The sequence below is a fragment of the Misgurnus anguillicaudatus genome, chromosome 23 (assembly GCF_027580225.2).
Source record: "Misgurnus anguillicaudatus chromosome 23, ASM2758022v2, whole genome shotgun sequence".
NCBI classification, from domain to species: domain Eukaryota; kingdom Metazoa; phylum Chordata; class Actinopteri; order Cypriniformes; family Cobitidae; genus Misgurnus; species Misgurnus anguillicaudatus.
Genome location: NC_073359.2, coordinates 31,821,489 through 31,843,986, shown reverse-complemented (window position 1 = coordinate 31,843,986; position 22,498 = coordinate 31,821,489). Strand labels below are relative to the sequence as shown.

The 22,498-nt window shown below is 38.7% G+C and overlaps 1 protein-coding gene across 1 annotated transcript in view; it reads left to right on the top strand.

Annotated features, from left to right (window-relative positions):
- LOC129452870 (uncharacterized) overlaps positions 1–22,498 on the top strand; it is a 69,850-nt gene that overhangs the window by 45,227 nt on the left and 2,125 nt on the right. Inside the window, 7 exon segments of the mRNA XM_073862371.1 lie at positions 7,478–7,922; positions 8,666–10,397; positions 12,022–12,089; positions 12,314–12,562; positions 15,366–15,445; positions 18,822–19,077; positions 21,160–22,497. Of these exon segments, the coding sequence (XP_073718472.1) occupies positions 7,478–7,922; positions 8,666–10,397; positions 12,022–12,089; positions 12,314–12,562; positions 15,366–15,445; positions 18,822–19,077; positions 21,160–22,497 (4,168 nt within the window).

Genomic DNA, 22,498 nt, shown 5'->3' with positions numbered 1-22,498 from the left:
TCTTAAGACGCTTGAGGAAGTCGTTGCAGAAATGCCCAGAGCCAAGGTATTTTCTGTAGTAGATGCAAATCAAGGATTTTGGCAGATCCGGCTGGATGATGACAGTTCTAAACTATGCACATTTAATATACCCTTAGGAAGGTACAGTTTTACAAGGCTTCCCTTTGGAATATCTTCAGCTCCAGAGGTGTTCCAAAGGTGCTTGTCACAGCATCTGGAAGGAATGGAAGGAGTTGTTAATGTGATGGATGACATTCTTGTGTGGGGAGAGGACAAAGATTCACATGACAGCAGACTGAGAGCGCTGTTAGAGAAACTGAGAAGCATAAACCTGAAATTGAATAAGGACAAATGCAAAATTGGTCTCAATGAAATCAGCTACATTGGTCATGTGCTGAGCAGAGATGGTCTGAAACCTGACAAAGAAAAGGTGAGAGCTATTCTGGAGATGCCAGAACCACAGGATAAGTCAGCCCTACAGAGGTTCTTAGGCATGTTGCAGTACTTAGCAAAGTTCATCCCAAACCTTTCAGAAGTGACTGCACCTCTCAGAGAGCTGTTAGAAGGTGAAACAAACTGGCATTGGGAGAGTGAACAACAAGACCGCTTTAATCGTCTGAAAGTGCTTGTCAGTACAGCACCAGTGTTGAAATTTTATGATGTAAACCAACCAGTTACCCTGTCTGTGGATGCCAGCTCAGAAGGGTTAGGGGCTGTTATACTTCAGAACAGACAGCCAGTAGCATACGGATCGAGAGCACTAACAGACTGTGAGCGTAACTATGCACAAATTGAAAAAGAGCTATTAGCAATTGTGCATGGCTGTGAGAAGTTTCACCAATACCTTTATGGTCGATGCGTTCAGGTTGAGTCCGACCACAAGCCGTTGGAGATAATTTTCGAGAAGCCACTACATAAAGCTCCAGCCAGACTTCAAAAAATGCTGATGAGACTGCAAAGGTATAGTCTAATGGTGAGATATGTACCAGGAAAACTGATGCACATTGCTGACGCGCTGAGCAGAGCTTATCTTCCAGTGCAGTGCACTCCAGACAGCAAAGACGAGGATGAGATGGATGTGAGCTTTATAGTGCACCAGTTACCTCTATCAAAGCAAAATAAGGAACAGTTCAGTCAGCAACCGCAAAGGATGATGAATTGAAATTAGTCAGAGAAGCGGTCCAGTCAGGTTGGCCAAACTCAAGAAGCCAAGTACCCGAACCCATTCAGCAGTACTGGACGTTTAGGGAGGAACTGAGTTACGCAGATGGACTGTTGTTCAAAAATGGAAAACTAGTAGTTCCAAAAGCAATGCGAGACGACATGCTTGAAAGAATTCATGAAGCACACATGGGTATCGTTAAGTGTAAGGAAAGAGCCAGAGATGTCTTGTTTTGGCCAGGGATGGCAAAGCAAATTGAGGATGTTGTAAGTAAGTGTGACATCTGTAATAAGCACAGAAACAACAATCCTAGAGAAACGCTTGTGTCACATCCTGTCCCAGAAAGAGCATGGTCAAAGGTCGGAATGGATTTATTTCATTTTCGAGATGCTGATTACCTTCTCTGTGTGGACTACTTTTCCAAGTACCCTGAAATCGCGAAGTTAAATGATATGACAAGTAAGCAAGTTATTGCTGTTCTCAAATCAATGTTTGCCAGACATGGAGTGCCAGATGAACTATTTTCTGATAATGGAAGACAGTTTGTGAGTGCTGAAATGCGAGCATTTGCAGCCAGCTGGGAGTTCATTCAGACTACTTCAAGTCCAGGATTTCCACAGTCAAACGGTCAAGCAGAGAGAGCAGTACAAACAATAAAAAATCTGCTGAAAAAAGCCCAAGAGAGTAACAGAGATCCGTACATTGCTCTTTTGGAGTATAGAAACACACCGTTGAATGGAATAGGTCTTTCTCCTGCACAGTTATTAATGGGAAGAAGATTGGAATCAAAGATACCAGTGTCAAATAAACTGTTGATGCCCAAAGTTTTCAGACGGGTGCGTGATCGACTGAGGAAAAGACAAGTCAGACAACAGCAGTACTTTGATCGTGGGACAAGGAAGCTGCCAGACCTGAAAAAAGGTGAATGTGTGAGAATTAGACAGGATAACAAATGGCAACCTGCAGTAGTTCTTGACAAACTTGAACAGCCAAGATCTTACATTGTTCAAACGCCAGACAGTCACGTCTTCAGGCGGAATAGAAGACATTTACTGAAAACTAAGGAGACAGAGTTTTCTTCAACTCCAGCAGAAGCTGTGGAAGATTTACCTGTTGATTCTCCAGATTTGGAGCAGAATTCAGAGCAGGAAAACATTGTGGACAGTAATGCAAGTGCAAGTTGTTCTTCATCTGTGAATGGCAAGAGTTCATCCGTGAGAAATAGTCAATCTCACTCAGTGGGCAGTGCCGGGCAGTAGCTTCACTACAAGTAGCGAAGCTAGTAGTTAACTACATTTTTCAGTAGCTTGGCGGTAGCTTAGCTGCTTTCTAAATAAAATAGCTTTTCAGTAGCTAAGCTCTTTTTTTGACCAAGTAGTGAAGTAGCTTCCACACAAGCTACAATTTTCCAAACATTTCTGAAGTCATCCTGAATTTGAGAATAAGCGTGTCATTTTGAATCGACACAGGACGTCGTTTGTCCCGTATGTTCGAGTTGTGCAGCCTTCCTTCATTCATACATACAAATATACCACTTGCATTCTGTGAAGACTCGTGCTACCTCTGATTGGGTTATGTCATCAAGTCAAGCTAATATAAAAACATGTAATAAATATTACAATTGAAACTATTGATAGAATGTGCTTTGGCAGGCACCTCACAGACTCTGTGCAGGCTACCTACTGCCCGCGGGCACCACGTTGTAGACCCCTGTGTTAAGATATGTCAGGGCCAGGGGGTTCTTAAATTAAGGCAGCTCAAACATGCATTTTATTCTGGGAGTAGGATAAGACCTGTCCAGCAAACCGCCCCATAATGTGAAGTACCTAGGCCTATGGTATGCTTGTATAGCCTATAATTACCAAAATGCTAAATGGAAACTAAATAAATAATTACATAATAAAACTGGTTAAAAGTAGCTTGGATGTAGCAAGCTACTATTGATGTAGCTTAGCTTGCTACATTTCCCAGGGGGGTAGCTTCAGTGTAGTGAAGCTTCATTTAATGTGAAGTAACTGGTAGCTTAGCTCACTACATTTTCCAAGTAGCTTGCCCAGCACTGTCAGTGGGTCATGAGAGACTGTCAAGGTTTGGTAGACCTATCAGAGTGTCTAGTAGATACCGGAAGTGATACAGTGTAAGAAGGTGTAACAAAGTTTAAGTTTAAAGTACAAGTTGTGTTACTCAAATGTTTTTTTTTCCCATTTTTCTCTTTCTCTCTAGTGGTGTTTAAAAAAAAAGGGAGATGTCATGTATGTGTACATGTTGTAATGTTATGAGTGTACGCTATGAGGCGCTATTCAGTTACCATCTTGTATATAGATCCAGACATGAGTAAACGTTGTTGAGTTCAACCACATGCGGTCTCTTGTCATCAATACATTACAATATATATACTTATATATACCCTGTTGTGATGACGCAAGAGTTGCAACTACGGTAGCTGAGAGGCCATTCTTTGTGTTCTTTTTTAAATGTTTCTGAAGCCTGAAGAAATCGTTATGAATGTGTGTTTAATACTGTAAAATACCCTCGATGTTACAGTCACTGACCTTGCCGTCCAGAATGAAAGACAACATTCCAACTTGAACCCATTGAGCGAGCTGTCTCTTTACTATCGCGTGGTTTTATACATCTTGCCGCTGATTGGGCTGACATTTCTGACACACCCACCAAACAAGAGAAAACGCTTCTAAAACCTGTTGCATTCCGTTGCACACCGTTTCCAGGAAACATGTCGTTCAACCCGGAAACCGTAGCAAAACGTTGTGCACCGGTGTGAGATTGAACGTGCCCCTGGTTCAAAAATCCGATTCACCAGTTCTTTAACGTACTTTACGTAATGACGTCATTCGCATCTAATTCTATCACCCAGGAGGGTAAAATACATAAAAAATTTATTATTATTTAGTTGTCCAACTAAAGCACATTTAACTTTTAACAAAGTCATGATCAAGCTCGTAACAACTTAAAATATAATCTGCACACACAAACCTAACAAATACATTTTAGTCAAATGGTGTTTAATATAATTAGCTGTACCATGCATATTTCCGTAAGTTTTATGGTAAAATTAAATAAACTTACTTTATGTCTATCAATCATCTTAGTTCATGTAGGCTATAGTATTAGCACAGCAACTCACTTATGGCCGTACTGTTTGGCTCACGCATGCTCAGTATCCACAGTTCTTTAGTTCTTCGGACGCGTCCGATAGAAACTGTTCTCAAATCAGTAAACAGGTGACTCCATAAATGCAGCAACTAGGGCTGCACGTTTTCAAGTTTTTAATTAACCGTTAACCGACACCCTTAGCGGTTAATACTCGGTTAACCATATTATGCGCAAGGCAACCCAGAGATACAGACACACGAGAAAGGGTAGTTATTAATTTTTAACACCTTTAATAACTGGTTGGACGACATTTAAAACAAAATTAATTTATAGAAATAAAACGCAGTGGTAAGGACAGAGCAGCTTAAGTATGTCACTGACTTTTGCGTTCGCGGGGATGGTAGTCTGGGCGAAGGTACTCGCAGGCTCCGCGGCCGCCTCTCTGATGCCCGGGTGTTGGCTGGGTTTGCCGCGATAGTCGGTGAAACGGGGATTGCCGGTGCTTCAGCCTCTCACCGGTTAGATCACTTGCCCACCCCGACACCGTCTTTCACCGTCGTTTTGATATTTTCTTGTAATTAAATCATTCAGCTTCGTTAGAGAGAGCAAACACTTATAACTGAATGTGTCTGCTGCATGAATTCACAGCGGAGCTGAACGCGAGTCACGTCACAAAGCAGCAGCTGTCAGATTTCATTTATTTCTGTCAGAGTTTGCGAGGCGAGCTGAATGACCAGACGATAGTAGAAGCCGCGTGCTTACTCGTTTTTGTTATAATGCACATATATGATGTTTAATATAAGCGAGAGAGTTTTGTTGTTTTTTTATCAAGAAAAATAATAAACCCATCATTCAAGCAGCGCTTTATGGAGGAGTAGCCGGTTGCACTGCTTGGAACTGGCGAGTTCTGCGAGAATTAACTGCGCACATTGACTCAAGCACTTAATTAAACCAGCTGTTTATTCATAAGCACGCAAAGTCATACGCGATTTAATGCAGCTTTCGCAGTGCGTAATTCAAAAGTGAAAGTAAAATGCGCACGTCTGCATGCATTAACCAGTGGGAAAATTCTGTCACCGCAGCAACCCTAGGTTGTACATCATGAAGTATATAAGCACTGCATTGCAGTGCTTGCATTTTGCCCTGTCATTCTCGATTTTAAAGTGCTCCCACGCTGTGCTTTCTTTGCCCGCTTCATATTAGAAACTGCTACTACTTGTGGATATTACAAATGTCTGGGAGCGCTTTGGCGGTCTCTGGTGGTGCAAAAATGTATTACAACAAAAATTCAATGCACGCCATTGATGCCAGTTAACCGAGCAAAATGTTTCACTCGGTTAAACAATTTTTAACGGTTAATCGGTTAACCGGTTAACCATGGACACCCCTAGCAGCAACCTGTTCCTGACTCGAGAGTCGCTGTATCGTGCTTTTCAGTAACACATGCGCAGTATTAACGGCTCATCAAGTCGGACGCGTCCGATAGAAACCGTTCTTGATTCAGGTATTCATTTTATCGGTGACTCTGGAATACCAGTATATTTGTTGCGCATGCTCAGTCTCAACAAAATTCACCATGTCTCGATTTAGTCAGAGATACTGTTGGGGAGAGCTTCTACGAGTTAAGATACGGATTACTCTCTCTTAATTAAAATCGGAATGACTGTCGAGCACATCTGAAAGTGAGTAACTTGTGGATCATTGCTGTCTCGAGACACAAACTTTTTAAACGATTCAGTCCGATTAGGTGTACTGATTCAAGTCGTTCACTGAAAATAACCAGTTCAAAAGAACGATTCGTTCACGAACTGGACATCACCTAGTGGTGAATACAGAGAGGCGGCGCGGCAGCTGTATCAGAGCCAGCCAAAGTAGCGCATTTTAAAACAAATTGACTTTAATCAAACCACGGATTACTTTTGTGATCCGTCTCGCCACTAGTGTAGTAGCACTGATCACTTTGAGAGGGGGATAAAAATAATTAAGCAGAGGCAGGGATACATTGACCAGAAAGGGGGAAATCCCACGCATCCCCCCCGGCAAATCGCACCCTATATATATATATATATATATATATATATATATATATATTAAGGGTGTCACGATTTCGATTTTAAATTGAAATTGATCGAAATTAAGTCACAACCTCGAACTTCGAATTAAAAAAGGGATCGTCGATGCTGCAACGCCCCCATTTCACATCCGGTCGGCTTGCCAAGCGGGGGAAAATAAACTCTCAGAAGTGCCTTTAAAAACATCCATCCAGCGGAACGCGATTTATATTTTAAACACAAGGGATGTATTGCTACAACTCCTTGAAATGCATATCATAAACAGGATTACTACCTAGTGATCTGCCTTCGGAGTTCGGACAGAGCGCAGCTCTCTGCACGTGCACGAGAGAGCCGCCAAGATGCAGCGGGTTATGATTTATAAAGGTATAGCTTGCCTCAGCTCGCATGAAACGCATGAAACTGAACAAATACGTAAGGATTATTACTTTAGTTTATGTTTAGACTTTGGACAGATGCGAGATGAGCATGCACGTGAGACAGAGAGAAGCGCAGCTGCTTATGACGCACCGGTTTTATTTCAGATAATAGGAGTCCAAGACGCGCGCATTAAGTCTATCTGCGTGCAAGAAGGAATTGTCTCTCTACAAGCTCTCTCGCGTAAAGTAAAACCCACAAACCCCCATGCGAGGAAAAGCACGCAATATGCATGTTAATGTGAAACTATAATAATTATAATAATAATAATAATAAAGGCATATAATTTTTTGTCTTAAAAAATTATTTAAAAAATCGAGAATCGAATTGAATCGTGACATCAGAATCGAAAATGTAATCGAACCGAGGATTTGGAGAATCGTGACACCCCTAATATATATGTATATATGTATATATGTATATATGTGTATATATGTATATATGTATATATATAGAAAAATATAAATTAAAATTCATTCATTATGAAAACGCGCATTTGCATGATTAATCGGATTCATTACATTTTAATGAAATTGATCTCTAGTCCACTAAATTCTGGAAGTTAGCTCGACACTTGTTCCCTCACTAAAAAGCCTATTCATTTTTCCATAGACTTTTGGATCGTCGCTAAAAATAAACTTGTTTTGTGTAACGTATAACCAAACTAAACCTGTGTGTGTGTGTGTGTGTGTGTGTGTGTGTGTGTTGTAAGGATGGGGTTTGTTGTGAATCTTCAGGGTATGTGACTGTTTGGAGCTCCAGTGAATGTCTGGATTCAGTGTGGATGAGCAGAGATCAGAGCCGCACACCACAGTCACTGCTGGATAAACTCTCTGAAGGGACATCCAGACACACACAGGACTCAGATCTCAGTCTGTCTTTACTCTCTTATACTGAGTCAAAGCCCACAGACACTCAGGACACTACAGTGTGTGACAGTAAACAGAGCTTACAGGAGGATCAAACCTCCACAGAGTCTCTGGATTCTGTCTGTAACGCTGGAGAACAGCAGCAGATCCTGCAGACCAAACTCAAGTTGTCTTCAGTTAAACCGATGGACAGTGGGAACCTGATGATGAATATGAGAAGAGAAACTACAGCAGATGAAGATCACACTGAGGAAGATGATGACAATCATGAAAATTTTATTCCTTCAGGTGTGTTTCCTCTTTTACCTTACATGACATTGAGTTACACAAAATTGCTTATAAAATGGTCAAATTTTATTCAGCTTTTACAGCATGCAGGTTCATTTAGTCTGGATATTATACGCGTTAATAAGCATTAACGTAAATTCATTTTAACAACATTAATTTTATTATCGTGCGATTAACGCAACACACAATTACTGTTTGACCTTGGGCCTGGCCCATTGTTGGATAAATTGAGACGCAGCCTACAGTAAATAGTAATTAAATGTCTAAAGTAATCTTTATATGTACGTTTTTTTGAGAGATGTATCGTCCTAAATACAAACTAATACAAATAAAGCATGTCCATCCACTTGCACGTCTGAGATTTTGGTTTCGGTTTTAAAACATGGGTTGGAGGAATTGGAAAATAAAGTGCTGGACTTGTGTGGTGTTAAAATAGTTATCAAAAGAGATAAAGTTCGGGATCTGATTGATGTTAAGAGTTATTTAGAGCGACAATACTCAAAAATGATCTTCCTCACACTGATTGAAAGATCTGATGCATGCACACAGACGCACAACCCCGATATATTCACACATTGACAGATTTACAGTTGTAGTAGAGTCAATAACTACTTATGACCCCATTAGCAGCAATAACTGAATATAGAAAAAACATACAGAATCTCAGTTGAACCTCTTGTTTGTGTGTTTACAGTTGCTGTAAATGTAAATCATAAGAGATTTCTAATGTTGTTGTTTTTCAGATAAGATCAGTGATTCGTGTTTGGATGGAGAAATGACGTCTTTATCATCAAAAGAGCGACAGAAGGCACAAACTCTTTCCTGCATCACCGATGGAGAGACATTGAGCTCACAGAGACATTTAGATAGAAATGCAGAACAAAAACTCTTGACCTCCACCAGATCTGAGATCAGCTTCACTACCTTACAAAAGTATAAACGTCATCATTCAAAAGTGCACAGAGAGAAGAAGAAGCAGTTTCACTGTCAGCAGTGTGGGAAGGATTTTGGCTACTTATATCAGCTAAAAGTTCACATGAGGACACACAGTGGTGAAAAGCCTTTCTACTGCACTGAATGTGGCAAATATTTCAGCACCAAAAAAAGTCTTGATATTCATCAGAGAATTCACACTGGAGAAAAACCTTACGTCTGCTCTCAATGTGGAAAGAGCTTCTCTAATTCAAGTAGTTTTAGAGTTCATCGGAGAGTTCATACAGGAGAGAAACCATACGAGTGTCCTAACTGTGAGAAGAGATTCAGCCAAAAACCTAATTTACAGAAACATGTGCGTATACACACCAATGAGAAAACGTATCAGTGCAGTCAATGTGGAAAAACCTTTAGGGATTCAGGTTCATTAAAATCACACCAGAATATTCACTCTGAGGAGAAACGCTATCAGTGTTCACACTGTGATAAAGGTTTCTGTCAGAAATATCTTCTGATTATCCATGAGAGAGTTCACACTGGAGAAAAACCTTACGTCTGTCCTCACTGTGGAAAGAGCTTCTCTGATTCAAGTCATGTTAAAGTTCATCAGAGAATTCATACAGGAGAAAAACCATACAAGTGTCCTCACTGTGAAAAGAGCTTCTCTGATTCAAGTACTTTTAAAGTTCATCAGAGAATTCACACAGGAGAGAAACCATACAAGTGTCCTCACTGTGAAAAGAGATTCAGACAAAACTATCATCTGAAGTCACATATGCTTATACACACCAATGAAAGACCGTATCAGTGCAGTAAATGTGACAAAACCTTTAAGGATTCACGTTCACTAAAAAAACATCAGAATATTCACTCTGAGGAGAAATGCTATCAGTGTTCACACTGTGATAAATGTTTCTGTCATAAATCTAATCTGATAGCCCATGAGAGAGTTCACACTGGAGAAAAACCTTACGTCTGCTCTCACTGTGGAAAGAGTTTCTCTGATTCAAGTACTTTTAAAGTTCATCAGAGAGTTCATACTGGAGAGAAACCATACGAGTGTCCTCACTGTGAGAAGAAATTCAGCCAAAAACCTAATTTACAGACACATATGCGTATACACACCAATGAGAAACCGTATCAGTGCAGTCAATGTGGAAAAACTTTTAGGGATTCAAGTTCATTAAAATCACACCAGAATATTCACTCTGAGGAGAAACGCTATCAGTGTTCACACTGTGATAAACGTTTCGGTCTGAAATCTACTCTGATAGCCCATGAGAGAATTCACACTGAAGATAAACCTTACGTCTGCTCTCAATGTGGAAAGAGCTTCACTACTCAAAGTAATTTTAAAGTTCATCAGAGAATTCATACAGGAGAGAAACCTCATCACTGTACTGTTTGTGGGAAGAGTTTCAGCAAAAAATTTAATCTAAAGAAACATGTGCGTATACACACCAATGAGAAACCATATCAGGTTTTAGTGAGAGATCATAGAACTCATACAGGTGAAAAACCGTTACAAATGTTCTCAGTGTGAGATGCCAGATTCCTTAAAAGCCCATTTGAGAGTTCATACGTGAGAGAAACCTTACGGGCCCTATCATACATCCAGCTCAATGTGCGACACAAGTGTCTTTCGCTAGTTTCAACCTGGCGAAATTATAATTTTCACGTTTAGCTAGCACCAAGTTGTTTAAATAGCAAATGCATCTGCGCCCAATTTTGCACCCATGAGCGTTCTGGTCTGAAAACGAGGTGTTTTCAGGTGCATTCTTGGTGCGTTGCTATTGTGAGGCAACTAAAATAGACTATGCCATTGACCAACTAAAACCTGGTTTAAAGTCAATGACGCAATATTGTTTTTGTTATATAATGAGCTTGTTAGTAATACGACGACAGTGAGCGTTTGCTTATCACACACATGGATGCGCAGCAGAACACAACCCTTTTATAATATGAAAAATTAAAGGATTAAAATGTAAAGATTATTAATGAGTCTCTTGGACTTAAATGATGATTGATTATGAGACGTTAGAAGATGTAAAGAGCTGCTTGACCTGTAGCTTGGTAAGAAATTGTTTTGCTTTAAACAAATGCTTCTGTTTTTAAATGCTACCTTACAAATTAATTGTATATGATGACTTTGTATGTACCTGGGGATATGGTGAGATGAGAAACATTTTTAAGTAATGCTTTAAAAAAAGCATGGCGCTGTCTGAGTGCTGAAACTGTTCTCTGCATGTTTGTACATTCTTTATCTTCTGTTTGTTACAAATAAAGTATTTTTAGAGCACAAACCTTTTCTTGCATATTTGCAGATTATTACACTGATTTTGTAGGATATCCATACATTTACAGCAAATAAAAGCTTGCTATTTTACTTCCATGACTGAAAGAAAAAGGCTTTTAAAGGTTTAAATCTAAAAAAAAAAAACAATTTCAATACAAATAAAATCAATCTTAAACTGGTGGAATTCTTCTTCTTTCGTTTTTCGGTTTACAAATTCCACTTTCTAAATCGAGATAAGGCATGATGCCTACACAACTGGCTTTTAAAGGGGATGAGAGCTGAGACTCTCATTGGTTAATTGCACGGTACGCCCAAAATACACCCATTACGAGAATAGGAACGACCCTTTTAGACCGTGCGCTTGGCGCATAAACCATTTTCCTGTCGTTAAATTGGCAAAAGTGAAATCGGACACGCCCATTTAGACCGTGCGGTGTACACTTTAGACAGTTCACTTAAAATAGGGCCATACGTCTGCTCGATCTGTGGAGAGAGATTCACTAATGTAAGACCTCATCAGAAGAAACATACTGAAGAACAAACTGATCTGTGAAAAAGACTTTGGGTTGGAAATAACACAGCATTTTTAAAGTGTAAAACTAATAAATAAAACAAATTACTCTGCTGTACTTACATTTACAAATGTTATGTTATGTTATGTATTTATTAAATGATGTAACAAGCAAAACGTGTCTCTTAAAGGATGAGATCTGATTTTATTCTAATAAATGATCAAATACTTGCTAAGAGAAATAATTATATTTAGTTTAACATCTCCAGTAGATAGCAGTAGAGTCACACTGTAAATACATCTGAAGGATGCTTTGAAGGCAGCTCTTTTTCGTGCCCTTCATTTGGCAACTTTTAAAGGATGAACGAGCTGTGGGAGCATCAATCCCTGAAATGGGGAGATCCATGGCTCCTTCTTCACAGCCTTGGTTATCCCAAGATTCAATACGCGCCTGTGACATCCGGGTATTTTGATATAAACATTCAGAACTGTATTTTAATACAACTTTTGCGAATTTAAAAAATGCATTGCCTGTTGAAAATGATGAGATTTGTTAACAGAAGGATGAATGAATGAAGTGTTGAGCGTCTTCTCTCTTCAGTACAGCAGGAGGCGCTGCAGCTCTTTAGTACACAAATAAACTCACTAAAGAAAGAAAGAAAAAGCGCGCGTGTGATTTGTTTGTGTATCCTCATTGTTTTTCCTCTCTTGTGTGTTTTATTGAGAGTAAACAAAGTCTTGTCTTTGTGTATTTTAGTGTTGATGATGAGATGGATGTGATGTGCTGTAAATCAGTAGGAACTGATCTGTCCATGCTGGATATTGATGATTTTATCACAGAAATCTCTCAGCTGAAGAAAGAGGTGGCGTTACTGGAGATAAAGAGGACTGAAGAAAGAGGTTTGTACAGCTTAAACATCCTTAACCTGAATCAGACAACATTAAATCATTTATAATCAGTCTGTTTCTCAGACATTATGATCTGGATGTCAAAAAACCTTTTAAACCTCAATGAGAGTAAACTGAGGAATGTTGGACCCTTAAGGTTAGCTGTCTCTTAAATAAAGCCGTGTGCAGTTTATGTAAAGACACAGGGCTCCCAAGTCGTTTAGCACAAGAGGGGAAACTCTCATTCGTTTTTGGCAACAGTCACTAGGTGGTGTATATGGAGCCAAAATATTATGTGTGGATGAGTTTATGTCGGTATGTTTGTATGTAAAATTAGCCTATATAAAAGTGGAAGACTTGTCTAAATATCTGAAAATAAGCTGTATAAAGGGATTAATGATCACTGGTCTGACTGTATGTTATTCTGTGTTATTATCATTCAGTTTGAATTTGATCTTTTAATGTACAAAGTAGCTGATTGCCATTCCTTCTAGTTGACTCCCGAGTCGCTTTCATTCCAAAATGGTGGATTTGTAGGGCTGCTGCTGGGCGCTGGTGTTGAAATGGAACGTTCTATTGAGTTTCCCCTCTTGTGCTTCAATACTCTTTGGTACTGCTTAACTTCTAATAGAGGGTATGCACGTGACGTCACCTTTGGCGAAAGTGACTGCGGTTACGTCCACTGAGTGGCAAAAGACAGCGTCAGCATTTGGGTACAGTGTGAAATCAGCGAAAACGCGTACTAACAGATTTTACATGAATAAAAGTACACAATTTTTATGTAATTAGGTATTAATTTCAATATGCAATATTAAAAAATACACAATATGATTCTATGCTTTAGAATGCAGGGTTTCCCCCAGAAAATTTGTTAGTTAAGGTGGTAGGGTTGTGTGGGTGGGCGGGTCCGGGGGCATGGCAATCAAAGGGGCGTGAGTCATGATAAAAATAAAACTAAATTTTAAAGAAAGTATGACAGAGAAATTAACACATACTAGATTATTAATTAATTAAATGTTTTATCAACTGTGTAGTTATCCTCCAGACAGTGACGGACCACGTCTTTCTCTCATTTCGGCCATGTGAAGCGCGTCCACGCTATTTTCCGAGATGCACTTGACGGGCTTTTGTGGAAGGACTTTGTTTTTGGGACCACCTAATTAAGGTGGTAGAGTTTCCCAGCTTAGGTGGGCCACCCGAACTGAAAAGTGCTTCGGGAAACCCTGGAATGTAGTGATACAAACATCCTAATAAAGCACAGATGCTTGGAAAATGTAACTTATGTAACTAATTGTGTGTTAAGACATTAAAATGTGTTTATGTACATTATAGCTCTATACTAAATATTGTTTAATATTTCACATGACTGTTTACCAAAGCTAAAAGGGGACTCTTATTATGAAGCCCGGGCGGAAAGCCGGTTGTTGTTTTTGAGCTCGAGTTGGAGCGAATGGTGTCGGTGGATGAATAAAAAGAAAACGTTAAAAATACTGAAGTTTATTTTGTGTTTAACAATGTGTCCCCACATTTAGTCCTTGAATTTGGGGGTATTGGACCTGGAAAGTCCTATTTGAAGTTAACTAAGTTGTGGGTTAAAATCATATCATAAGATTCCTTGTCCACTCCATGCAGTTGCTGTGCAACTCTCCATACTAGGAATTAAATGACTTCTGATCTATTGGGTGTTGTGTGCAATGAAAAGATGCAGCTTTAGAGTCAATATTCAATTCAGTTTTATTTTATTTATATATAGCGCTTTTCATAAGTGTTAATTGTTGCAAAGCAGCTTTACATGAGTAGATGTAAAGGAGAACACAGAAAATCAATAGATAATATAAGCAGTAGAATATAGCGGCTAAGGTTAAACCGTACAAGCAAGCGTATTAATAATGTTACATATACAGTAAAGTGCTAAGTTAAGCCAAAGTTGGCTGACTCTCCCTGGGACAAAAAACACTATTAATTTTTCATAACAAATGTGGTGCGTTAACACAACCAGGGAAAAAATTCGCAAGCAAAAAGCCAAGTGTCAAGAGTCCAACTAAAACAAACACTAATTACAATAAGGTTGACTTTAAATTAAACAAAACATCAACCTAATAAGTGAATTGTGTTTTCTACAGCAATGTGTTTGCTGAACATTCGGAAATAATGCTTTATAAAATAATAAAATGCAATGTTTCTCTATCATTTACATAACAATTAAACAAGTCAATATAATAAACAGCTGTTGTTTTAAACATTGTGTGAACATCAAAACATGACATCGTCATAACGTTCAAAAATTGCAAAATGCAACATTACTCCAACGTCCAGACAACAGAAACGTTCTTTGAACTTAAAGAAAACTAATCGCTTTTAACATTGGCAGAATGTTTTTGGGAACATTGGGAACCTTCAGAAAACTTTTAATTTCTAAAGACTCAATGCGGTCCTGTGACGTCCGGGTATTTTGAAATAAACATTCAGAATTGTAGTTGAATAAAAAATTTAGCAAATTTTATTTTTATTGGCTGTTGAAAATGATGAGATTTGTTAACAGAAAGATAAATGAATAAAGTGTTGAGCGTCTTCTCTCTCCAGTACAGCTGGAGGCGCTGCAGCTCTTTAGTAGACAAATAAACTCACTAAAGAACGTAAGCTTGTGTGTAATGTGTTTGTGTATCCTCATTGTTTTTCTCTCTTGTGTGTTTTATTGAGTGTAAACCGAGTCTTGTCTCTGTGTATTTTAGTGTTGATGATGAGATGGATGTGATGTGCTGTAAATCAGTAGGAACTGATCTGTCTATGTTGGATATTGATGATTTTATCACAGAAATCTCTCAGCTGAAGAAAGAGGTGGCGTTACTGGAGATAAAGCTGAGGTTAAGAGGAGATGAAGGACTGAATAGAGAGGTTTGTACAGCTTAAACATCCTTTACACTTGGTATTAAGATGTGTTTTCATTGATCGGATCACAAGTGGACGAGAGAGACACATTACGTTTACACCTGGTATTTAAATCCGTCTCTTTTGTCTACTTTCGACCGCTTCTGTGCTGAATACTATGAGGGGGTGGTCTGTTAGACGGTGGGCGAGTCTCTCAGCTGTCATTCAAACCCGAGCGGGAGTAATGATGAGTTTATATGGACGCAAACTAATATAATGTCGGAGTGCACTGCTTGTTTAGCAAGTAAACATGATGCACAGTGTTTTGTACATGAGTATGTAAGAGCTTTCTTTGAATTTTCAGCGCAATTGATGAAATAGGATCGCGCAATTTTCACACGCTTTCAAAACGAAACTACGGAGATCAGCCGCTTAGTTTTATCAATAAAAGGCTAAAAATAGCGCTATTCACCGAATGTTCACGCCAGAAGTCAAAAAAGACGTAAAACTTGCGTTTAATACCTCAGATTAGATAAATGGGCGGAGAGAAGGCGGTCGCGTGTGGCTGTTCGAACCACTGATCTTTTTTTTTTTTTTTTTTTTTTTTTATTATTATTATTGAATATCATCAACAAGTATAAAACACATATTGATTAATGCCACATGAACATGAGGTATTACTCACACATTGTTCACAAGTTATCAGAAAAGAAAATAGAAAAAAAAAAAATTACAAAAAATTGAGACTTTTTAAAATATTGTATGTTTTCTGAGCTTTTTTGTTCTTAACTTTTTCCAAAGGGGTACTGTATAATTTGAAATCATTTATAAAATGTGACAGGTTTGGTTTACAAAGAGCCCATTTTGTTTTGTGTATATGATACTTTCCTAATACAATAAATAGCTGTATAATATATTGTTCATTACTTTCCAAATGATCTCTTTCAAAATAAAAAAACACATCAAACACATCAATTTCCACCACACGACCCTCGAACCACTGATCTATATAAATGACTGGATTGCGCATGACGTCACAACTGTGAAGCCACCGCGCCGCCATGTTGGTATACCCAAACATTCTATTAAATCAATGGACGCGATCAGATTTTAATGATAAAACATCACTTTACTAGTCTTCGTTTTTATATCTAAAGTTACCCTGTACATTATTACAACACAAACGTCCTAAGCATGTACATAGTTATTTACTGAAAGTTGTACATTTTTGTTTTTTATCAGTTATTATACATTCATCTTCATTACAGTATCAGATCAGCAGACAGACCGCAACATATTTAGTATTAATGACAAACGTGCTCATTCTGAAATCTAAATAAATAATCATACTTTGTACCGTATGTGCATGCAATAATTTGTTGGTTGTATGTTATCTAAACTTACAAGTTACCTAAACTTATTTAGAGAAATAACACTGACCGTATAGCTGAATGTCAAAAAAACTTTATTTATACCCGTGTCGTTAACAGAACGCAGCAGACACACTCACCTTAACGTTTTTTTATAAATCAATTTTCCTGCCCGATTAAAGCATAAACATTGCAAATAACACCAGAATTAACAGTTAATTTACGTAGACATATCCTAAAAATAATCTTGCGTGACTGATACGCTGTAAAGCGGGTGAATTTAAAACATGATTTTGAATGTAAGTCAATGACGCCGTCTGCTGGTTGGGTATACCAAGATGGCGGCTCGAACTCTGCGCTGGCCTCACCTCACACTGTTACGTTAAGCGTTCTATGCGCGGTCCGGTCATTTATATGGATCAGTGGTTCGAACGCATTCAACCACATGTGCGTTCCGCAGCTCCAAAGCGATCCGATCGAAAGTGGTTTCGACCACCTCTGGATGTGGTTGAAAGTGGTCGAAAGTGGACGAGCTCAAAACGTTTTGAACACCGTTTACACCTGGCATTAACGTCGTCCACTTGTGATCCGATCGACGAAAACGCATGTTAATGCCAAGTGTAAACAGCCTCTTTGAGACTCTCCATTCAGGGTATGCATTGACGTCACTTCTCCACGTGACCACGCGAGAGCTCGTCCGGTTGAGTGGCAAAACGTGCAAAAAATTGCTGGTTTAAAGGGGCTGCTGCGAAAATGTCAGTAAAACTGACTATTATCAGCTTAAATTGAATTTAGTTGGACTTTATAGCAGAGTTAGACAATACTTAGTTACATTAGTTAGATTTTCCAAGCATCTGTGCTTTATTAGGGTGTTTGTATTGTGAAAAATTTTACTTCACTACATTCTAAACCATAGAATCATACTGTGTATTCTTTAATATTGCATATTAAAATTTATTTAATACCTAATTACATTTAAATTGTGTACTTTTACTTGAGTAAAAGTACGTTAATGTACTTAAATATTAAATTTAAATCAAACACGTGTGTTTATGAAATGTAATAGAATAAAAATTATGGTAATATGCTTTGGAATGTATGTTTTCCAAAGAAAAACACGAATAAAATACAAATCTTTAGCCACTCAGTGGGCGTAACCGCAGTCCCTCTCGCTGACGGTGACTTCAAGTGCATACCCTCTATAGGAAATTAATGACTTCCGGCTTATCGGCCGTCGTTTTTCGTGACTCGTGTGCAGTGGAAAGGCGGCTTTAGGGGAGGGGCCACTCATGTATCGGCCCCACCCAATTCTGTATAGTTTTTTCTAAGTCAGCTATGAATGGTGTTTTGTGTTGTGTTTGTTGCACATTTGATTACTGGGCAATACGATTAATCATGTGTACTATTAAAAGGACCTGTCTAAAATCGATTCTGATTCTGTGTTTCATGCACAGCTTGTGCGTGTACCACTGCGTTTTGGTCAGTAGAAGGTCCTTATCAATCTAAAATCATCATATGAGTCTGAGTCGTTTATAACGTGCATTTAACAAGTAACACTCGTTAAACAAAATCATTCAAAATATTCTTTATTATCATGAAAATACCTGAAAACTTTGAAGAACAGCGATATTCGTTTTCTTATAGATTTCCTGGAATAGCGTTTGTAATGCTACTTCTTCTGTGGCACTAATGGAGTTTCTGCACGAGTGCGCCCTCTGGCTATTGGATGTGGCTGCATTTCATCGTAATTCATTAAAATTAATTCATTGAGAAAACGCGCATTTGCACGATTAATCGTCACAGCCCTACTGGGCAATTATAATGAAATAGTTCTCTAGTCCACTAAATTCATGAATGTTAGCGGGACACTTCTTCCCTCACTAAAAAGTCCATTCATTTTTCCCATAGACTTTTGAATCATCACTAAAAATAAACTCTGTGTTTAATAAATGTTTATGACATTTACACGTTTTGTGTATGTGTAACGTGTATAACAACACTAAACCACTGGGTGTGCATGTGTGTTTTGTAAGGATGAGGCTGTGGTTTGTTGTGAATCTTCAGAGTATGTGACTGTTTGCTTACAGGAGGATCAAACCTCCACAGAGTCTCTGGATTCTGTCTGTAACGCTGGAGAACAGCAGCAGATCCTGCAGACCAAACTCAAGATGTCTTCATCTAAACCGATGGACAGTGGGAACCTAATGATGAAGATGAGAAGAGAAACTACAGCAGATGAAGATCACACTGAGGAAGATGATGACAATCATGATGATTTTATTCCTTCAGGTGTGTTTCCTCTTTTACCTTACATGACATTGAATTACACACAATTGCTTATAAATGGTCACATTTAATCCAGCTTTTACTGCATACAGGTTCATTAAGCTTGGATAGTACAAAAAACAGATGGGTATATTTGCTCCTGGCCTTTAAATCCACCACTTGGTCAGCTCCCCCTTACATTCACTTGCTTATACAGACTTACGTACCCTCTCAATCCTTGGGGTCTGTCACTGAGCGACGTCTTTTTCTCAAAGAGGGAAAAAATCTCTAAGTTGTTCTGATGCAGTAATATATGTCTCTTTAATGGTTTGCTAGGGAGAGAATTGGCATCCACCAATGATTATACATCATGCCTCGAGTAAAACAAGGCCACCCCCCTGTCTCTACAATGTTCTGATGCAGAGATATAGGTCTTGGTACATGGTTGCTAGGGTACTCTCTTTGGTACAGGAGAAAACGCTAACACTTAGCAGTCAGTTAACGGGTATAATAACTAGTGCTGTCAAAATTAATGCGTTAATAAGCGTTAACGTAAATTCATTTAAAATACATGCACTTTATTAATGTGTAATTTCTGTTTGAAATTGCATAATCCATTGTTGGATAAATTGAGACGCAGCCTACAGTAAATAGTCATTAAATGTCTAAGATGATCTTTATTTGTACTAACTATTTATATGAACTAAATGATGCGTGTCAATCCACTTGCGCATCTAAGATTTTGGGTTCGGTTTTAAAACATGGGTTCGAAGAATTGGAAAATAAATTAGTAAACACTTGTTTCTGTGTTAACTAATAATAACTAAACAAACAAGCAAAGTTATACTAAAATAACACCCGGTAAAAAAAGGGTCACCAAATGACTAATTGCTAGTCCACATATCTAAACTAAACAAAGTTTGTTGTGTTGCATGCAGTCTGGTAGCTTAAGTTCATATGTTTATCAACAGCTCGAAAGTCCCACGAGTCCTTGAAATCCTTGAAGTTTGTGAATCTAGGGAAAAAAATCATGGCCTTGGGAAGTTTTTGAAAATATACATCTATAGATACAGGTCATTGAAAGTGCTTGAATCTATTTTATGGAAGACGTTTTCTGGAAAAAAATCCATATTATTCCCTGTGTGGTGTAGGATAATAAAATTCTAGACTTTTTAAGCACACGTGCTGAACTCTTCGCTTTAAATGCTTATATCTTCTGTATGCGAATGTTGATTCATACCAAAATGCTTTTTTGCATAGTTGTGTTTGACACATGAAAACATCTCAGGTTACGTATCTAAATGTGCTTTCACACCGCCAACGGCGAGAGCTTCAAAGTGGACGGAAGTCATTCATTTTCAATTAGAGACGACGGCGAGCAGCGACGCTTCATGCACAGTGTGAGCGTTGAGGAGAGTTAAACTCAGTTCAACTTTATGATAATGAGCTATGACGCGGCAACCAATCGGAAGGCAGAAACCTCCACTTGAGAGGAGTTCAGAGAATGCATTTGAGCATCAGAGCGTCCACTTCACCTTTTCTATAGTGTCATTGGCAGGGCAGCCAGAGTTTTTATTGACGCTCTCACCGGTGGCGATGTGAAAGCACAGAAGGGAACGAGATGCTGCGTCTCCCTTGCCATACTTCTTGCATCCCTGTAACGTCGTCTTTGGCAATATTTCAGATAGCGATATACTTCCTGGCTCCCGTATCATCCTGTCTTTGTCGTTAAGCCTCACCATTGGTTGAATTTGATACACACATTCAGACACACTTACCCCTGGAGACGTCCCCAAAGTGTCACCGCAGTGACGCAGCACGAGTTTTCCTTTGAAAGGGAACTGTAAAAATGTATCTTAAAAAGTAACACGATGTCACCTTGCTCTCACTTGAAATGTCTCCCCACATTTAGTCCTTGAATTTGATGGATCCGTACTAGGAAATAAATGACTTCTGATCTATTGGGTGTTGTGTGCAATGGAAAGACGCAGCTTTAGAGTCAATAACTACTTACGACCCCATTAATAGCAATAACTGAATATAGAAAAAGCATACAGAATCTCAGTTTAACCTCTTGTTTCTGTGTTTAATGTTGTTGTCTTTCAGATAAGATCAGTGATTCGTGTTTGGATGGAGAAATAACGTCTTTATCATCAAAAGAGCGACAGACGGCACAAACTCTTTCCTGCATCACCGATGGAGAGACATTGAGCTCACAGAGACTTTTAGATAGAAATGCAGAACAAAAACTCTTGACCTCCACCAGATCTGAGATCAGCTCTACTACCTTACAAAAGTCTAAACGTCATCATTCAAAAGTGCACAGAGAGAAGAAGAAGCAGTTTCACTGTCAGCAATGTGGGAAGGATTTTGGCGTCTTATCTCAGCTAAAAATTCATGTGAGGACACACAGTGGTGAAAAGTCTTTCTACTGCACTGAATGTGGCAAATTTTTCAGCACCAAACAAAATCTTGATATTCATGAGAGAGTTCACATTGGAGAAAAACCTTACGTCTGCTCTCAATGTGGAAAGAGCTTCTCTGATTCAAGTACTCTTAAAGTTCATCAGAGAATTCATACAGGAGAGAAACCTTACGTCTGCTCTCACTGTGGAAAGAGCTTCTCTGATTCAAGTCATTTTAAAGTTCATCAGAGAGTTCATACAGGAGAGAAACCATACGAGTGTCCTCACTGTGAAAAGAGATTCAGACAAAACTATCATCTGAGGACACATTTGTATATACACACCAATAAAAGACCGTATCAGTGCAGTGAATGTGACAAAACCTTTAAGGATTCAGGTTCACTAAAAAAACATCAGAATATTCACTCTGAGGAGAAACGCTATCAGTGTTCACACTGTGATAAATGTTTCGGTCAGAAATATAATCTGATTATCCATGAGAGAGTTCACACTGGAGAAAAACCTTACGTCTGCTCTCACTGTGGAAAGAGCTTCTCTGATTCAAGTACTCTTAAAGTTCATCAGAGAATTCATACAGGAGAGAAACCTTACGTCTGCTCTCACTGTGGAAAGAGCTTCTCTGATTCAAGTACTTTTAAAGTTCATCAGAGAGTTCATACAGGAGAAAAGCCATACAAGTGTCCTCACTGTGAAAAGAGATTCAGACAAAACAATCATCTGAGGATACATTTGTATATACACACCAATGAAAGACCGTATCAGTGCAGTGAATGTGACAAAACCTTTAAGGATTCAGGTTCACTAAAAAAACATCAGAATATTCACTCTGAGGAGAAACGCTATCAGTGTTCACACTGTGATAAAGGTTTCGGTCAGAAATCGAATCTGATTATCCATGAGAGAATTCACACTGGAGATAAACCTTACGTCTGCTCTCACTGTGAAAAGAGCTTCTCTCATCCAAGTACTTTTAAAGCTCATCAGAGAATTCATACAGGAGAGAAACCTCATCACTGTAC